Source organism: Bos javanicus, chromosome 5 (assembly GCF_032452875.1).
Source record: "Bos javanicus breed banteng chromosome 5, ARS-OSU_banteng_1.0, whole genome shotgun sequence".
NCBI lineage: Eukaryota > Metazoa > Chordata > Mammalia > Artiodactyla > Bovidae > Bos > Bos javanicus.
This window is the reverse complement of record NC_083872.1, coordinates 56,173,670-56,188,559: the sequence shown is the minus strand read 5'-3', so window position 1 is coordinate 56,188,559 and position 14,890 is coordinate 56,173,670. Positions and strand designations below refer to the sequence as shown.

Sequence of the window (14,890 nt, the reverse complement as noted above, 5' to 3'; positions counted from 1 at the left end):
GGATAGACTGGTTGGATCTCCTTGCAGTCCAAGGGACTGCCCATGTGAGGACAAAACTGGGATTAAAGGACTAATGGAAGACAGGTTAGTACAATAATCCAACAGGACGTGTGGCAAGATAATGTCGTCCCCTCTTCCCAACTTCCAAAGCAGAGACCAGATACCTTCTGACAGAGAAGTTATTGATGAGCCGGAAAGAGGAATACTTGACCTTTAAGGTTCTTTTCTGCAGTAAGATGGTATGACATGTGTGTATGATATTATATACATCACATACAGATAGACATAGGAGTGAGCATGAGCAAGGAAGTTACCACCACACTGCATGAAAGTGAGTGTTCCCTTCTGCAAACCTTGTGACTCCTTATATGGGGTTGTTGCGTTTCTCTTTTTTCCCCTATGGCAAGCTTTCCTAGCCCTTGTCCTAAGAGACTTTTCCCAAACAACCTCTGCTCACAGACATCTAGGTAGACAACAGGCAAGTTTCTCTGACTTCCCTTGTCTTACTGACTCCAACTTCTTTGTCTCCCAACCCTTTGAGAGAATGGGAATAAGGAAAAGAAGGGATCGGTTTCTCATTTATGAGAAACTGTCTAAAATCTGAAACCATTCTATTGTTCTATTTGCTCTCCTTGTGCCCTAACTTCTATTCTCCTTAATCATCTGGCTGAGGATATGAGTTCAAGCTTGAGATTCATATAAACCATGCTCCAGGGCGAAATGGAAGACATGTCAGTACAGATTTCCCCTGTTTGCATTCTGATAGTTGTAGTCCTGGGCCTTTGCTGGCAAAGGCAACTGGAATTCTGGTAAGAAAAATCCCAAGGTGCTAACTGATTAAGGGGCTTGTGAGGTGAATGTTTCATTGACTATTTTGCTAGGATTGGTGGGTTTGTAAACCTCTGGAAGGCTAAGTTTCTCTGAGTGTGTTAAACTTTCATCCTACCCCAGCAAGGTCTCACTTTAGCCTCACCCTCCACATAAGCTCACTGTTTTTAAAATAGAAGTCATCCTCCATCTTGGCTTGGGTTCCAGACCCTTTTTCTGATTAATTCATCCATGCATCCAAAATATTTGAATGATTTGTAAGAGCATTACTCTCCTTAATCACTTTCTATTGAGGATCTTTAGTTTGGCAGTCTGTCCCTGATTACATACCCTCCCTTTTCCTGTTACTTTTTTTTACCAATTAATTTTCCCCCCAGTGTGTTTGACCCAATGAGCTTCCCTGGAATTCCTTTTCCCACAGCATTGATAAGGAGAGGAGCAGGATGTAACTGTAAGGTAGAAATAAGGAATAAGAGGGTACAACTGGTTCTCAGGGTCGAGAGCCCCCATACAACAAAGAGCTAAGCATGTGTGTGCGCGTGCGCGGGTGTGTACGTGTGTGTGTGTGTGTGTGTGTGTGTGTGTGTTAGGTATGGTTCACTTCAGTGCAGTGGTGGTGGGTCAGGGGAATACCAGGAAAGACTCACCCCTTTAACACTCCGCTCCTTTGCTCACTCACCTCCCTCACACAATTACACACTTCTGTTTTTCATACAATCCAATTCCACCCCTTACACATTCATCTCTTCCACAGCCCCACACTGTGCACACTTTTCAGTCTTTTGTGTAAAAGTGTTTATTGCTTGAGCCCATGTCTTGCTCACTCACCTCGGACCCTTGTTTAGCTTGCTTTCTTTGCACACTCCCTTTTGCACAAGCCTCTCCCTCCCTGGTGCACCTGCGTCTGTGACCACTCACCTTCCATCCTCACCCGCTCCCCCCCCACCCCCATTCACACACCTAATCTCTAACCCGTGTGCACATCCCCCTTCCTTGGCCACTCCCCTCCCTCCACCCTCCCCCGGGTTCGCACACTCGCCCCCGCCTCTGGGGACACCTGCTCGTGCGGGGCAGGGCGGGGATGCGCAGCCGCGGCCACTTCTCCTCGTCTCCCCCTCCCCGCCCCGCCCCTCCCTCCATCCCTCACCGGCTCCCCGGCTCCCGCCCCTCCCGCCCCGCCCGCCCGCCGCTCCGGGGGGGTCTCCGCCGCCGCCGCCGCCGGAAGGAGCCGCCATTTGCCACCGCCGAGCGCACGGGCCGAGCCGGAGCCGGAGCCGGAGCGGGACTGGGGCCAGGAGGACGGCGATGGGGGGCGGCCCCGGCGCAGGAAGACCGGGGCTCGTAACCCCGGGGGCCCGGCCCGCTCCGGACCCGGACCCGCGGGGCGCGGCACCCTGAGCCCACCCCCACCCCGCCCCCTGCCCCGGCCATGGCTGCCCGCCCCGCCGCCCCCGGGCCGCCAGCCCTCTCGGCCCCGCAAACCCCGGAGTCCCGGCGGTGGCAGCAGTGAACGGCTCTCGCAGGCCCCGTAGACCCCAGCCGGGCTTGGCTCTCTAGCGCGCGCCCCCTTCCCGGCCTTGTCCTCTCCCTTCCCCCCGCCGCCCGAGAGCCCCCCTTGCACGCCGCCCCCCGCCCCCCGCCCCCCGGCGCCCGGACGATGCTCAAGTCTCGGCTCCGCATGTTCCTGAACGAGCTGAAGCTGCTGGTGCTGACGGGCGGGGGGCGGCCCCGGGCCGAGCCGCAGCCCCGGGGGGGCGGGGGAGGCGGCTGCGGCTGGGCGCCCTTCGCCGGCTGCTCGGCCCGGGACGGCGACGGAGACGAAGAGGAGTACTACGGGTCAGAGCCGAGAGCCCGGGGCCTGGCCGGCGACAAGGAGCCGCGGGCCGGACCCCCGCCGCCGCACGCGCCGCCGCCGCCGCCCCCGGGCGCTCTGGACGCCCTGTCGCTCAGCAGCAGCCTGGACAGCGGGCTCCGAACCCCTCAGTGCCGAATCTGCTTCCAAGGCCCTGAGCAGGTCAGGCCTGGGCACCCGGCGGGGCGGGGAGGGGTTGGGGCGCGCACCTGGGGCGCCCGGAGAGACCGGGAGCAGGGGGCGGGGCCTGAGGAGGCTGGGCGGGACCCAGGGACCTGGGGCGGAAATGGAGTGAGGTTGAGGGGCTTGGCTGGAGACTTCAGGGCGCGGATTTGGGGTGGAGGCGGATCAGGGGTCTCCAGGAAGGGGTGGGGCTTTCTCCTGGGAGGGCCCCAAATCCTTCTCGCGGCTTAACCGAGACAGCCTTTCTCCCCCCCTTCTCTCACCCCAGGGTCTCTGTAGGCTGAGGGCTGGGAGGTGGGCAGACAGGAGAATGCTTCTGTTTCTACCTTGAACGGAGGCGCCCAGCCGGTGCCCTCACCTGCCTCAGTAGTTCTCTCCGTGGGGCACTTTTCTTCACTTCCCATTCCACAACTTTCTTTCTCATTCCAAAGAATATTCTTTGTTTAAATGTTATGGACAAAGTTGTCCCGGGATAGTACCAAGGGGGTGTCTCTTCCTGTCTTGAGAAATTACTTTGATTAAAGGGGAACAGCTTCCACTCCCAACCTTAGGATATCTTCCTTTCAGATTCTTGGAACCTGAGGACTGTAACCTATCCCAGTCTGCACCACATCTGTGAAACACTTTACAGTGATGGAATGGGTTAGGAAGGCATGGCTCAGAAGCTCGCACTTCTGTTTCTCCAGATCCTAAGGGGTGGCTTAAGGAGCACCCTCCTCAAACTCTAGGAACAGAGAAGACCCAGTATTTACCAGCCAACTACCCCCTCCCCGTCCCTTCTCTGGTCTCTTCTATTGGGTCCAGGAAGTTTACCTTGAACTCTAAATTTTTTTTCTTTTGGGCTTGTAGCCTTAGCGTCTTGCTTTGTTTTGGTTGAAAGGCCTGATTTTTATTTATTTATTTTTAAGGTAGGAGACACCTGGAGAAGAGGTTTCTCTCTCTCGAGTGGAGAGGACTGTGGTCGGGTGGCGATAGCTGACAGGGACTCTCCTTACTCTTCCTCCAGGGGGAGCTCCTGAGCCCCTGCCGCTGCGACGGCTCAGTGCGCTGCACTCACCAGCCCTGCCTCATCCGCTGGATCAGCGAGAGGGGCTCCTGGAGCTGTGAGCTCTGCTACTTCAAGTACCAGGTCCTGGCAATCAGCACCAAGAACCCCTTGCAGGTGAAGTATAAGGGGAGCACTCTGAGACTGGGGCAAGGGCCTTTCAGCAGTTAGAATCAGGGACCCTCCAGGCAGCTTATTTCATCCATTTACTCTTGCTTCAAAGTCACCCTCTCCTCCATTATCATAATCTCCTGTCTATAAATATCTCCCTTCCTTCGTTTACTCACAAAGACATTTATTGGGTGCCACCTGTGTGCCAGGCCCTGGGACAACAAAAGAGGAAAAGGCAGTGGCGCTGCTGTTACTGCTAGAATCATACATGTAGAGTGATCTATGTGTCAAGTTCTTGGTGTGTATTAACTCTTTTAATCCTAATAATTATGTACCATTAGTATCTACATTTTAAGTCAGTGAGGACATTGATGCACAAGTAAATTTTAAAACTTGCCCGAAGTTACTCAGCCAGAAAGTGAGTAAGGATTTGGAATTCAGATCCTAGATGATCTGATTTCAGAGCAGTGGTCTGTCATGCCTTTCTAAAATAAGACAGGAAATGGTCTCAAATAATATAAGAAGTGCCACATTCTAGACTTGATCAAGGCACAGAGAAGACAGATTATTAGTCCTACCTGAAGCATTTCAGGAAGGCTCCTGGTGCATCCTCCTAATAAGGGCAACCCTAACCTGGCTTTCCATCTCTTTCTGTGACTTTTTGGAGCCTTTTCTCCCATACAGTGGCAGGCCATCTCCCTGACGGTCATCGAGAAGGTCCAGATTGCAGCCATAGTTCTGGGCTCACTCTTCCTCGTCGCCAGCATCTCCTGGCTCATTTGGTCCTCACTTAGCCCTTCAGCCAAGTGGCAACGGCAAGATCTGCTCTTTCAGATCTGCTATGGCATGTACGGCTTCATGGATGTCGTCTGCATAGGTGAGGGCACCTCTCTCTCACCTGCCCAGCATCTTCCTCCAACTGACACACATCACTTTCCCTGCCCATTCCCTCAGTTTCATGGCCACGTTTTCTACCACTGAGAACCTTTAGGGCAATCCTGGTGTCTCTCCCTTCCCTGCTTCTCCAGGCCCTTTGCAACCCTATCTCTGCCCCCCTGGAGAAATGTTGGCTTAAGTACCTCTGGTCTAGGTCTGGGCAGCATTGACTCTGGACTTCTTTTTTTTTTTTTTGACTCTGGACTTCTTATCCTCTTGCTCAGGCCTCATCGTCCATGAAGGCTCCTCCGTCTACCGTATCTTCAAGCGCTGGCAGGCAGTAAACCAGCAGTGGAAGGTCCTGAATTATGACAAGACCAAGGACATAGGAGGAGATGCAGGGGGAGGGACGGCAGGGAAGCCGGGCCCCAGGACCTCACGGACGGGCCCCCCTACTGGGGCCACCAGCCGCCCCCCGACTGCCCAGCGCATGCGGACGCTCTTGCCTCAGCGCTGTGGCTACACAATCCTGCATCTCCTTGGACAGCTGCGGCCACCAGATGCCCGTTCCAGTTCCAGTTCTGGCCGTGAGGTTGTCATGAGGGTCACCACGGTCTGAGCTGAACTCCAGGAGTGGGGATGTTGAGTCAGTGCATCGGCCAGAGATAAGCTGTCATGGCTGCTGGAGGTACCACCTGGACAAGGTGTTTGGGGCACACTGCCTCCACCAATGAGGATCTCTGTGGACAGCTTCAAGCTGGAGACATTGTCTGGCCTCTACTGCCCACTGGGTAGAGACACCTGGATACATTCCAGCCCCCACTGACAGCCCCTCACACTCATCCTGGGGCAGCCAGTGGGTAGGTGGGGAGAGCATCATTTCTTCCCTAGAGAACCGTCCTTACCTCAGCTCCTAGGGCCTCCAGCCCCCCAGCTCCACTATGGTGACTTGGTGAAGGGGGACCAGTGCCAGAAGAAAGGGGCTGTAGACCCCCCCATTCCCTACCCCATGGCCACAGGGCAGCTGGCAATAAGACTAGTATACATTGATCTCCCGTTCCCTGCATGAGGGCGGGGGTACTTCCCTGTGCTCCACCCCCCCATTGCGTGGGGGGAGGGGCATAAAGAATCATTTATATGCACTTGGAGACTCCTTTCTCATCTGGGGGTTTTCTGGAGGTTTGGGAGGTGTGGGGAAGTTTCTCTGCAGAGGTTGCAAATCCCAAATGCAGCAGTGGTTTCTGAGTTGGAGGTGTAACTCCCACTTGGTGGTGAATAATTCACATTGGCTGCTAGGTGGCAGCGCTCAGAAGCATCTCAGGGGTGGACCTGACACCTGGGTGTTGTGTGATTTGGAAAAAAAGTCTCCCCACCGTGGTTTTCCTGTCTACCTCATAGGGCTGGATTGAGGATAAATGAGGGACAGGTTGAATGCCATTGTAGGGAAAATCAGTGATGGCATAAAAAGATTTCTAGACTAGTTCATGGTGCATTTATTTCAAATAATAGCTGATTTACAAATTCCAAAATGTTTTTCAACTGGAGTTACACAGAGTCTTGGAAATTTGTGTTAAGTATCATAATAGATACGGAAAATTTGAGGGGAAATAGACATTGCAAATGTGAAGGATGGTGGTTATTTGCAAGAATGAGAGCTCCTCCAATCCCCTAAACATTGGGGGCTGGAGCAGTCCTTGTTCAGGGAATCTTGCAGGTTCTATCAATCCCTACTAGGTAATGTGCTCACCAGGAGAAGTGGTGTGAAGTGAATTTGGACTCGTTTGGAGTGAGACAGACAGACTTTCCCAGGGTTATGAGTCTCCAGCCCCAGTTTAAGCTCCCTTGTTCAGGGCAACAGGTCTGATCTTGGTGTGCCCCAGCTAGTTGATATTAACTGGAAGATCTTGTGCTTGGAGGCAGGCACGTAGAGGGCTGAAAAAGGTTTGGGAAGGACTGATGAAGATGCCAGCATGATGCCTGGTCCCTTTCTCTTGCGGCCTTGGGGCTATGTGTTATATGAAGGATGGTGTCTTTTACGTGAACTATTCATCAGCAATTAAAATAATTACTTCATAACATTGCTTAAGTCAGATCCAGAGACCTCTCCTATTATTGGTCCTCCTCTCAGGGAAGGCTCTGCTTTGTCTTCTCCCTGGGGGTGTTTTGGGAATGCTTCTCTATTAAAGGTCACATATGCTTGCCCAGGAAATGGTCCTCCCCAATCCCTCTCCAAAAGGGGTCTCAGCCGCTGTCCATGGTGCTGGCACCCAGACTCGCTTGGGAATATAGGAATCAAAGCTGTACTTGGGTGTGAGTAACCTGGAAGTGTTGAAGTGTATCACCTCCAACCTCAGAGGGGATTCAAGTGAAGAGAAAACAGGCTGAGCCCTATCCCCCCGCCCCAACTTTTCCCGTGGGAAATAGTTTCCCCAGAAAGATAACCTTCCACATTCTCCACCTGGGGACACAGAAGGACCAGACTTCACTGATTTGCCTTTCACAGACTAGCTGGTGAGAACCAGAAGGGAGACAGCAAAACTAAGTGACTCCTAGTTCTTATCCAAGTAGATAGGGTTTAGGTAGGTATGACACAGGTGGGGTTTCCTGTGCCAAGCCTGAGCTTTCCCCCTTGATGGCCCCACATAAAGGCTTAGATATAACCAAGAATATAGGCACTTAATGTACAAGCACACTGTCCATTTCCGTGCTGGGTCCTAAAACAGGGCTGAGTGAGACAGCATTTTCCCCTCCCCTTGAGGACCATTGGAGGTATAGGTATGGAGGTTGGGACTGGCAATCTATATTGTCCTCTCTCCTTTTTCCACCTTTAAAGGATTATTGTCCAGGAAAGGGTTAGAAGGTCTGCTGCCCTTCTCAAGTGAGCAGGCCTACTTTCCCATGAGGAGTGTGAATGTGAAAAATCTTGACCACTGATTCCGGGGGAAAGGGTCTGAGAGGAAGTGGGGAGTTACTCTCCCTCTAAGCTCAGAACTGCCCCAAATCAGGTCACTTAGGTTCAAGTTGAGCTAGTGATAGTGAGTAGGGTTAGAGACTGAGAACGCAGCTGAGAAGGAGCTGAGAGGAGGAGCAGTAAAAGCACCAAACCTTGGTCTTTGAACAGGGTTGGGGGTATACCCTTACCCCTCTGTAGATCTTAACATAAATAGATAACCCCCAGAAGGCTAGTAGCTAATGGAGTTTCTGTGGAAGGGAGCCATGTCTAGGGCAGGGGCTGAGGTAGTGAGAGGAGGAGGAAGTGTGAAGTGAAATCTCCGTCTCCATCTGCTAATTGGAATGGAGGGGAGCAGGAAGAAGGAGGACAAGTCCTGACATGGGGTGGGTAAGCTAGGCTACAAAAGGCGCTGCAGGGAAGGTGCTGAGAGATTTATTTGTATGGAAGATGAGTTAATCTATATACATTACGAGTAGAGAACTGAGTCCAGCCTCTGGGGGGGCCAGAGAGTGCTGACTCAGGGGAACAGGGACTCTTGCGGCCCACTCCTCTTCTGCTTTGGTGCCCTAGGGCTTCTAGCCACCCTCACACTTGGCGTTCATCCTCTCTGACATCACCTCTCTGTCTGTATCCTTATCTTTCTCTGAAGGAAATTACCTTGGAGCAACATCTCTAAAGAGGGCAGAGTGGCCATGCTAAGGTGTCCTTTTAGTCCTGGCAGTCCAGGTTCCAAAAGCACTCGTCTACCAGACAGTCAACCATCTCTGCAAGTCCCTCCCCACCCCTTTTAACAGCCTAGCCCTTGAAGCTACTTTTCAACACTACCCTTCCTCAATCTCTTACAGGCAGCCAGACTTGGCTGTTCCCATAGATAGAAATGTGTCTGGGTTTGTGATGCAAACCTTTCTCCCAAGTATCTAGACCTCCCATTGTTATGGAGGCAGTGGAGGGGGGGGGGTGCGGGGGGCCCTGCGGGTGGTCACTTCAGGGACCTGAGAAACCAAAGTAGGGAATCTGGGTCAAGGTCTTACCTCCAGGTCTTTGTAGGAAGTGAGGGAAATAAGTCAGTCAAAAGTCAAGGATGGAACATTCAAAGCAATTTTTTAATTTGAAAACAGTATTTAAAAAACTTCAATATGTAAAAGGAGGACTTCGGTCCAAAGACATCTCTGCCTGGGATCTAAGTGGTGGGGCAAGCAAACTTAATAGTGACCAGAGAGCCAAGGAGAGCTTTTAAAAAAATCATAACCCAGGTGAGGATAGACTCAGCTTGCTAGGGGCAAGATGAGGAAGAAGCAGAGTAGACAGAGCCTGGTAAGCTGCTTGTCCCTTCTGCCACATCATCCAGATAGAATCTGAGAGTCTACATGGTGTTCCAGTCAGGGACAGGCCCTGGCAAGGTGTATGAAGACAGAATAAGGCTTCATCCTTCCTCTCAAAGAGCTCACAGGCAACAACAGAGGATCAACCAGGGGCAGACCAGATACACACACAGCTCAGGCTATGGCAAGTGCTTAGCCAGCAGCATCGGTAAACACTGTGAAGCTCCAAAAGGCCAGTGGTTGAATTCTCCGTCAGGCCACCCAGCATGATTAGTTAAAATTGAAGTTGGCCCTTGAAGGACGCATATGATATGACTAGAAGGGCTAAGCAGGTTAATGCGTCATGGTTTTCTCAAGGCTTGCTGGGTCAGGCCAGGTACATACTTCCTACGTTGATCAGGGCTGCTTCAAGCACTTTGCTATGGTCTCTCTAACCAGACAGACTGCAGAGAAACATACATCTCTTGGTCTCATGCCTAATAAACCCCTATGATGAGAGAAACGGTAATGACAGTCTGCTTCCACCATATTATCTGTCCACAAACTGTAGGTTGATGCTTCTCTCAGGTACCAGGACAGTCCGGGTCATTGGTCTGACAGGGGCAGAACCTGGCTCAGGTTGTACCTCAAAGTGGATCAAGATCTGGAAAGGGAGGAAGAAGGCTATCACTATGGAGGGGTCTACAATGGTGGGCTTGATTGGTAATAGGCATTATTAGTGTTAGGATGGTCAGTGTTGGAATGGCGCCTGTGGCTACTAGGGGATGTCTTAGTCAATGAGGGTAAGAGATTATGGTAGGGAAAAAGATAGTCCAAAAACCCTCACCCTCCAGGCCTGTGATGGGACTGACATATTTCAGAGGATTAGGTCTCCCAAGTCTTATATATTTCCATATGCCTATCAGGAGGGCTTCCCAGGTGGCTCAGTGGTAAAGAATCCACTTGCCAAGTAGGAGATGTGGGTTCAGTCCCTGGGTCAGAAAGATCCCCTGGAGAAGGAAATGGCAACCCACTCTAGGATTCTTGCCTGAGGAATCCCATGGACAGAGGAACCTGGTGGGCTACAGTCTATGGGGTTGCAGAGTCAGAGATGACTGAGTGACTGAACAACAATAAAAAATGACTATCAGAAGGAGAGATCATGGCTTTAGAGCTCTCTGCTCTGGGGAAGGTAGAAGATCTAGATCACTCACCTGGGCCAAGGCCATTTGCAGCTCAAGCTCTGCCAGGCGTCTCCCCACGCAGCTGCGCTTGCCAAAGCCGAAGGGGAGAGATGCAAATGGGTGGGGAGCTGGACCTTCCCCTAGCCAGCGAGCTGGACGAAAAGAATTTGGTTCTGGGAACTGGGCAGGGTCCCTTGAAGTGGCATAGTGACACAGAGTGACCAGCGTCTGGTGAGGGAGGAAAACAAACTTGTCAATTTTGGCCCAGGAATGCCAGGAGGGTGGTAGAGAACAGGACCTATGGATAGGGAGGAAGGCAGGTTCTGGTTGACTGTGATTCGGAAGTTTTCCGGAGCTACTTTTCTCTACTGCCCCATTATAACCCAGAGAGGCACCCAGGCCAAGGAAAGGGTTTGAAGGGCTTATGGAGAGTATCTGAGAACAGGACCAGTCCCAAGGTAGGGATGGCTTAGCAGGAGGGGCCCATAGGCTCTACTCACATTTTTGGGGATGATATATTCACCCACACAAATGTCTCTGTCTGGGACACGGGAATTTCCAGGTACCACAGGGTACAGTCTGGATGGCAGAGCACAAAAGGGAGACAACAAGGTGAAGCACGGGCTATAGCACTCTCCTGCCACCCAAATTCCACACCCATTCTTGGCCAAGGGTAGAGTACCATTTTCCTGCATCCCCTCTCCCAACTCCCACCCGCTGTATGCTTCCCCAGCCTTCCCCGAGCATTTTCTCTAGTTTTCCTCTCCTGCCCCTTCACCTTAGCACTTCCTTGACCACGGCCTTCAGCAGGGGCAGCTGGGACAGAGCAGTGGCTGAGGGTTGGGTACTGGAGCCGGGGCCCAAGGCAGCTGTGATCTCAGCATGGAGTGCTGTCTGGATTTCGGGGTGCCGGGAGAGTTCATACAGAGCCCAGGAGAGAGTGTTGGACACCTGCGGGGACAGGGGGAAGCGTTAGAGGTGTTGAGAGTGGGGACCCAGCATAGGGGGCAGGATATGAGGCAGTCTGGACCCCAGGAGGTGCTAAGCCAAGCTGGCCTAGAGGACCACAGTGGGTTTCCAGCGGCAGGGAAATAGCCCCAAGATGGAGGAGGTTAAGCTATGGAAGTGGGGCTCCCAACACAGAGGGAGAACCTCACCGTGTCCACCCCAGCGAGAAGCAGCTCCGTCACATTCCCCAGGATGGACGCGGCAGGCAACTCTTTCTGGAGCAAGAAGTAGGTCAGGTGTGCCCCAGGTCCCATGTCCTCCTCAGACTTCTCAGACTGGTTCCTCATGGCTACCTCAGCCTCTCGCTGCTCTACATGCTGCTGGGCTGTGCGGACGGGGACAAGGTGTTCCTCACCACCTGGGAACAGCTTTATGTTCCCCCATCCCCACTTCATTTCTGTGCCTTGCTGTGCGTGTGCCTGCTAAGTCGCTTCAGTTATGTCCCTGACTCTTTGTGACCCCAGGGACTATATCCCGCCAGCTCCTCTGTCCATAGGGATTCTCCAGGCAAGAATACTGGAGTGGGCTGCCATGCCCTTTTCCAGGGAATCTTCCCGACCCAGGAATCGAACCTTCATCTCTTATGTCTCCTGCACTGGCAGACGGATTCTTTACCACTAGCGCCACCTGGAAAGCCCAGCCCACCTGGGAAGCCCAACCCGTCTGTGCATTACCGAATGCAAACATCTGGTCCCAGTCTCGGCAGAGGCGGTCCCAGGGTCCGGGCACGACGCGGTGCAGCCAGCTGGGCATCGCCATGGTCAAGAGCGTGGACACGAACACCGAGCCGACCGCGCGGATGAAGGTCTCTGTGTCTGGGGGCACCTCTGCCTCCAGGCAGCCGAGGCGGGAGCCCAGCAGCACCGCAGCAATGCCTGGCCGGGAGGGGGCGCTGTCAGGGCACCTCGAGACCCGGCCCAGGTGCCTCTTACGCGTGTTCCAGTCCTGGGACTCACCTTCCAGTCCAAACTTGTAAAACTCTCCCGCCACGTCTCGAACCAGGGAGGGCGGCCCAGCGCCCAGTCCTCGCTGGCGCCGCAGTCGCCTCACAAGGTCACGCACCACGCCGTGTAGGGTCCCGGCATAGCGGGCGGCCGCTTGAGGCCGGAGGAGCAGCGGGGCCAGGAGGCTGCGAAGCCTCTGCCATTCTTCCCCTTCCCTGTGCGGGGGTGCGGAGAGGGGGCGCATCAGGGCAGACGGTGGTGTGGAGAGGCGACCCGACGGGGCTAGTGGCGCTGGAGATGGAGCGTGTCGGGCTGGGGTGGCCAGGAGAGGGATAGCGTCTTCTCCCTCGGGAGAACAGAAACCTGATCCTGCCGGCACCCGCTTTCCTTCCCCCCTCCTCATTACTCATTTCCTGCCCCGGAGGGGCCTGGGTTCCTGGGTAAGCTGAGTCACAGAATCTTCCTTTGCATCTAGATCCTGGTGCCTCAGCCCCTTCCGCGAGTCCCCAAGATTCCGGCTTCAAAAGATAAAGAGGTGAACAAGCACGAGAGCCGGGCTCCACCTGAGCTTGAGCGAAACGGACTGGGGTGGGAACCTCGATTTGCCAGAAGGTTGGGGAGAACGACCTCCACCTCCCCAGACTGTCTCCAGACCGGGCCGCAAGGGAGGAAAGCAGCTGGACGTCGGGGGCTTTGGGGCCAGAGGACTCACGCGGTGAGCAATCCGCAAGCCCGCTGGCGGCGGCGACGGTGCTCAGTCCAGGGTGAGAAGCTGCAGCGTTCGGGCCGGGGTCCCTCCTGTCGTAGCAGCTGCTCGACGAGCGTAGGGGCCGCCAGGTACACGGTGCGCACCGTCCCGAAGCTGGCCAACCACACCGGCCCGAAGCGCGCGGCGCCCTGCACCTGGGAGAATGCGAGCGGCGGACCTGGAGATCCGGGCCGGGAGGTCCCGGCTTGGCCTGCGCCAACTCCAAGGGCGCTGTTTCGGGTATGAAAAGGGGAGCTTCTGCTCCCAAGTGGTGTATGGCTCTGATGCTGCAAACCCCTCTCCTTTCCCTCACTCCCCATCCCTAGTAAGTCTGGGTGTGATGGGCAAAACGGAGAAGCTGGGCGCAAAGCTGACTTTCAGCACCTCTCTTTCACCACCTGGGCGGATAAATCCCTAAAGTCTCCTCCCGTGGACTGTTCATCTTAGGACGAGCCCCTCCTGAAGGTATAGGAGCGTACTAGCTTTAAGAGAGTCCCGCCTCCCGCGCACTTGTTCTGGATCTGCGAGCCTCCAGACGCCTGCATCGCGAGAAGGGGCGTTTTGAACGCACTCCTCCGCGGGGTATCCAGAGGACTCCGCGTCTCGGGAGCCACCGGCCCCAGTCCCAACTTCGTCTTTTCCGTAACGCATGGGCATCCGTTCCCACCGGCCCTCCTTGCTACGTTCTGCACTAGGGTTTGTGGAAGCCAACCTCCCCAGCTTTCAGTCGTGGGAACGGCGCCCCATTCTACCTGCAGCTCGTGTAGCCGTGACAGCCCCCCTTTGCAGAAAAGCTCCGCAAGGAAGCCGGGCGTGGAGGGGCCTGGGATGTCCGCCAAAACCCGGGGCGCTGAGTCGGAGCCTCTGGAGCCCAGTGAGGCGCCCAGCTCAGGACAGCGGACGCGATGGAACACTCTGGATGCGAATTTGAGGGTCTGGGTCATGGTCTGGCTGCGGAACCCACCAAAGCTCGCTCCTCCAGAGCATCTTGCCCGGCCTCTATTTAACTCTTGGGCGCGGTAGTGGCGACGCCCCCTCCCCGAGCTCCTCAGCCAATCCTCTCTCCTGAGTGGTCAATGCTGGGGATTAGCACCCAGAAACAGCAGGCGGGGCTGGACCGGCCAAGGCAGCTCCCTTGGGTCTCATGTTACCATGACCCTCTCGGGAGGCGAGGCTTGCCTCAGTTTCTCCTGGGCTGGTGCCCTAGTCCATCAGCCTAAAGATCTCTTCCTCAGAAAGTCTATTTGGTGAGGTTTAGTTGACCAAGATACAGACTCGGTCTCTGGTGTTCCCACCACTTCCCCAGGGAGCTCGGCCCGCTCCACCACCACTACCACCATCCCCGCCCCCCCCCCCCCCCCCCGGGGGCCCTCCTCAGGAATTCCCCGACCTCCAGCTCCTCAAGGAGTTAAGAGCCGGAAGAGGCACAGCTGGAGCTCTCCTCAGATTCTTGCCTCTTAGGGCTGCACATTTTCTGTACCTGAGCAGAATTTTTCTACACTGCCACATGGCTCCCCCTGCCCCTATCCCTGCGACGGCCGCCGCCCCCTTCCCCGCCCCGCTCCCAACTGGACAGAGGGCAGGTGGGATCATGGGTTAAAATGGTTTCAGGAGCCTTCATTTTTATTCCTTGAGGAGACGGGGTTGGTCTTTTGGGTCAACAAGCCCTGTCCTACCAGCCATAGGAATATGAGACTTGAGGAGCAGAAATGAAGAAACTTATTGCAAACTAGAAAAGTTGAGAGATTTTTCTGGGCTCCTGGACAGAACAAGGGCTCTCAGGTACAGAAAAGGTGCAGCCCAATGAGGCAAGAATCTGAGAGCTCCAGCTGTGCCTCTTCTGCCTCTTACTCTTTG

At 54.5% G+C, this 14,890-nt stretch overlaps 2 protein-coding genes across 2 annotated transcripts; one reads left to right on the top strand and one right to left on the bottom strand.

Moving 5' to 3' along the window:
• Positions 1 to 1,864: 1,864 nt before the first annotated feature.
• Positions 1,865 to 6,375, top strand: MARCHF9 (membrane associated ring-CH-type finger 9). Its single transcript, XM_061416697.1, has 4 exons — positions 1,865 to 2,842; positions 3,870 to 4,025; positions 4,704 to 4,896; positions 5,180 to 6,375. Exons 1-4 carry the CDS (start codon positions 2,486 to 2,488, stop codon positions 5,512 to 5,514), a joined length of 1,041 nt encoding a protein of 346 aa, XP_061272681.1. The 5' UTR covers positions 1,865 to 2,485; the 3' UTR covers positions 5,515 to 6,375.
• Positions 6,376 to 8,932: 2,557 nt separating this feature from the next.
• On the bottom strand, positions 8,933 to 14,649 carry LOC133247643 (25-hydroxyvitamin D-1 alpha hydroxylase, mitochondrial). The gene is made up of 9 exons (XM_061416689.1): positions 13,786 to 14,649; positions 12,998 to 13,188; positions 12,298 to 12,500; positions 12,016 to 12,216; positions 11,491 to 11,666; positions 11,112 to 11,284; positions 10,834 to 10,912; positions 10,364 to 10,561; positions 8,933 to 9,813 (listed from the first exon to the last, which is right to left on the bottom strand). Exons 1-9 carry the CDS (start codon positions 13,975 to 13,977, stop codon positions 9,700 to 9,702), a joined length of 1,527 nt encoding a protein of 508 aa, XP_061272673.1. The 5' UTR covers positions 13,978 to 14,649; the 3' UTR covers positions 8,933 to 9,699.
• Between the last annotated feature and the right edge of the window lie 241 nt (positions 14,650 to 14,890).

Coding starts and splice junctions, on each gene's coding strand:
- MARCHF9 (XM_061416697.1), top strand. CDS start 2,486: ATGCTCAAGTCTCGGCTCCGCATGTTCCTGAACGAGCTGAAGCTGCTG. Junction 2,843..3,869: donor GCTTCCAAGGCCCTGAGCAG/GTCAGGCCTGGG, acceptor CTCTTCCTCCAG/GGGGAGCTCCTGAGCCCCTG. Junction 4,026..4,703: donor GCACCAAGAACCCCTTGCAG/GTGAAGTATAAG, acceptor TCTCCCATACAG/TGGCAGGCCATCTCCCTGAC.
- LOC133247643 (XM_061416689.1), bottom strand. CDS start 13,977: ATGACCCAGACCCTCAAATTCGCATCCAGAGTGTTCCATCGCGTCCGC. Junction 12,501..12,997: donor GCTTGCGGATTGCTCACCGC/GTGAGTCCTCTG, acceptor ACCCCCGCACAG/GGAAGGGGAAGAATGGCAGA. Junction 11,667..12,015: donor GGACCAGATGTTTGCATTCG/GTAATGCACAGA, acceptor CCGTCCGCACAG/CCCAGCAGCATGTAGAGCAG.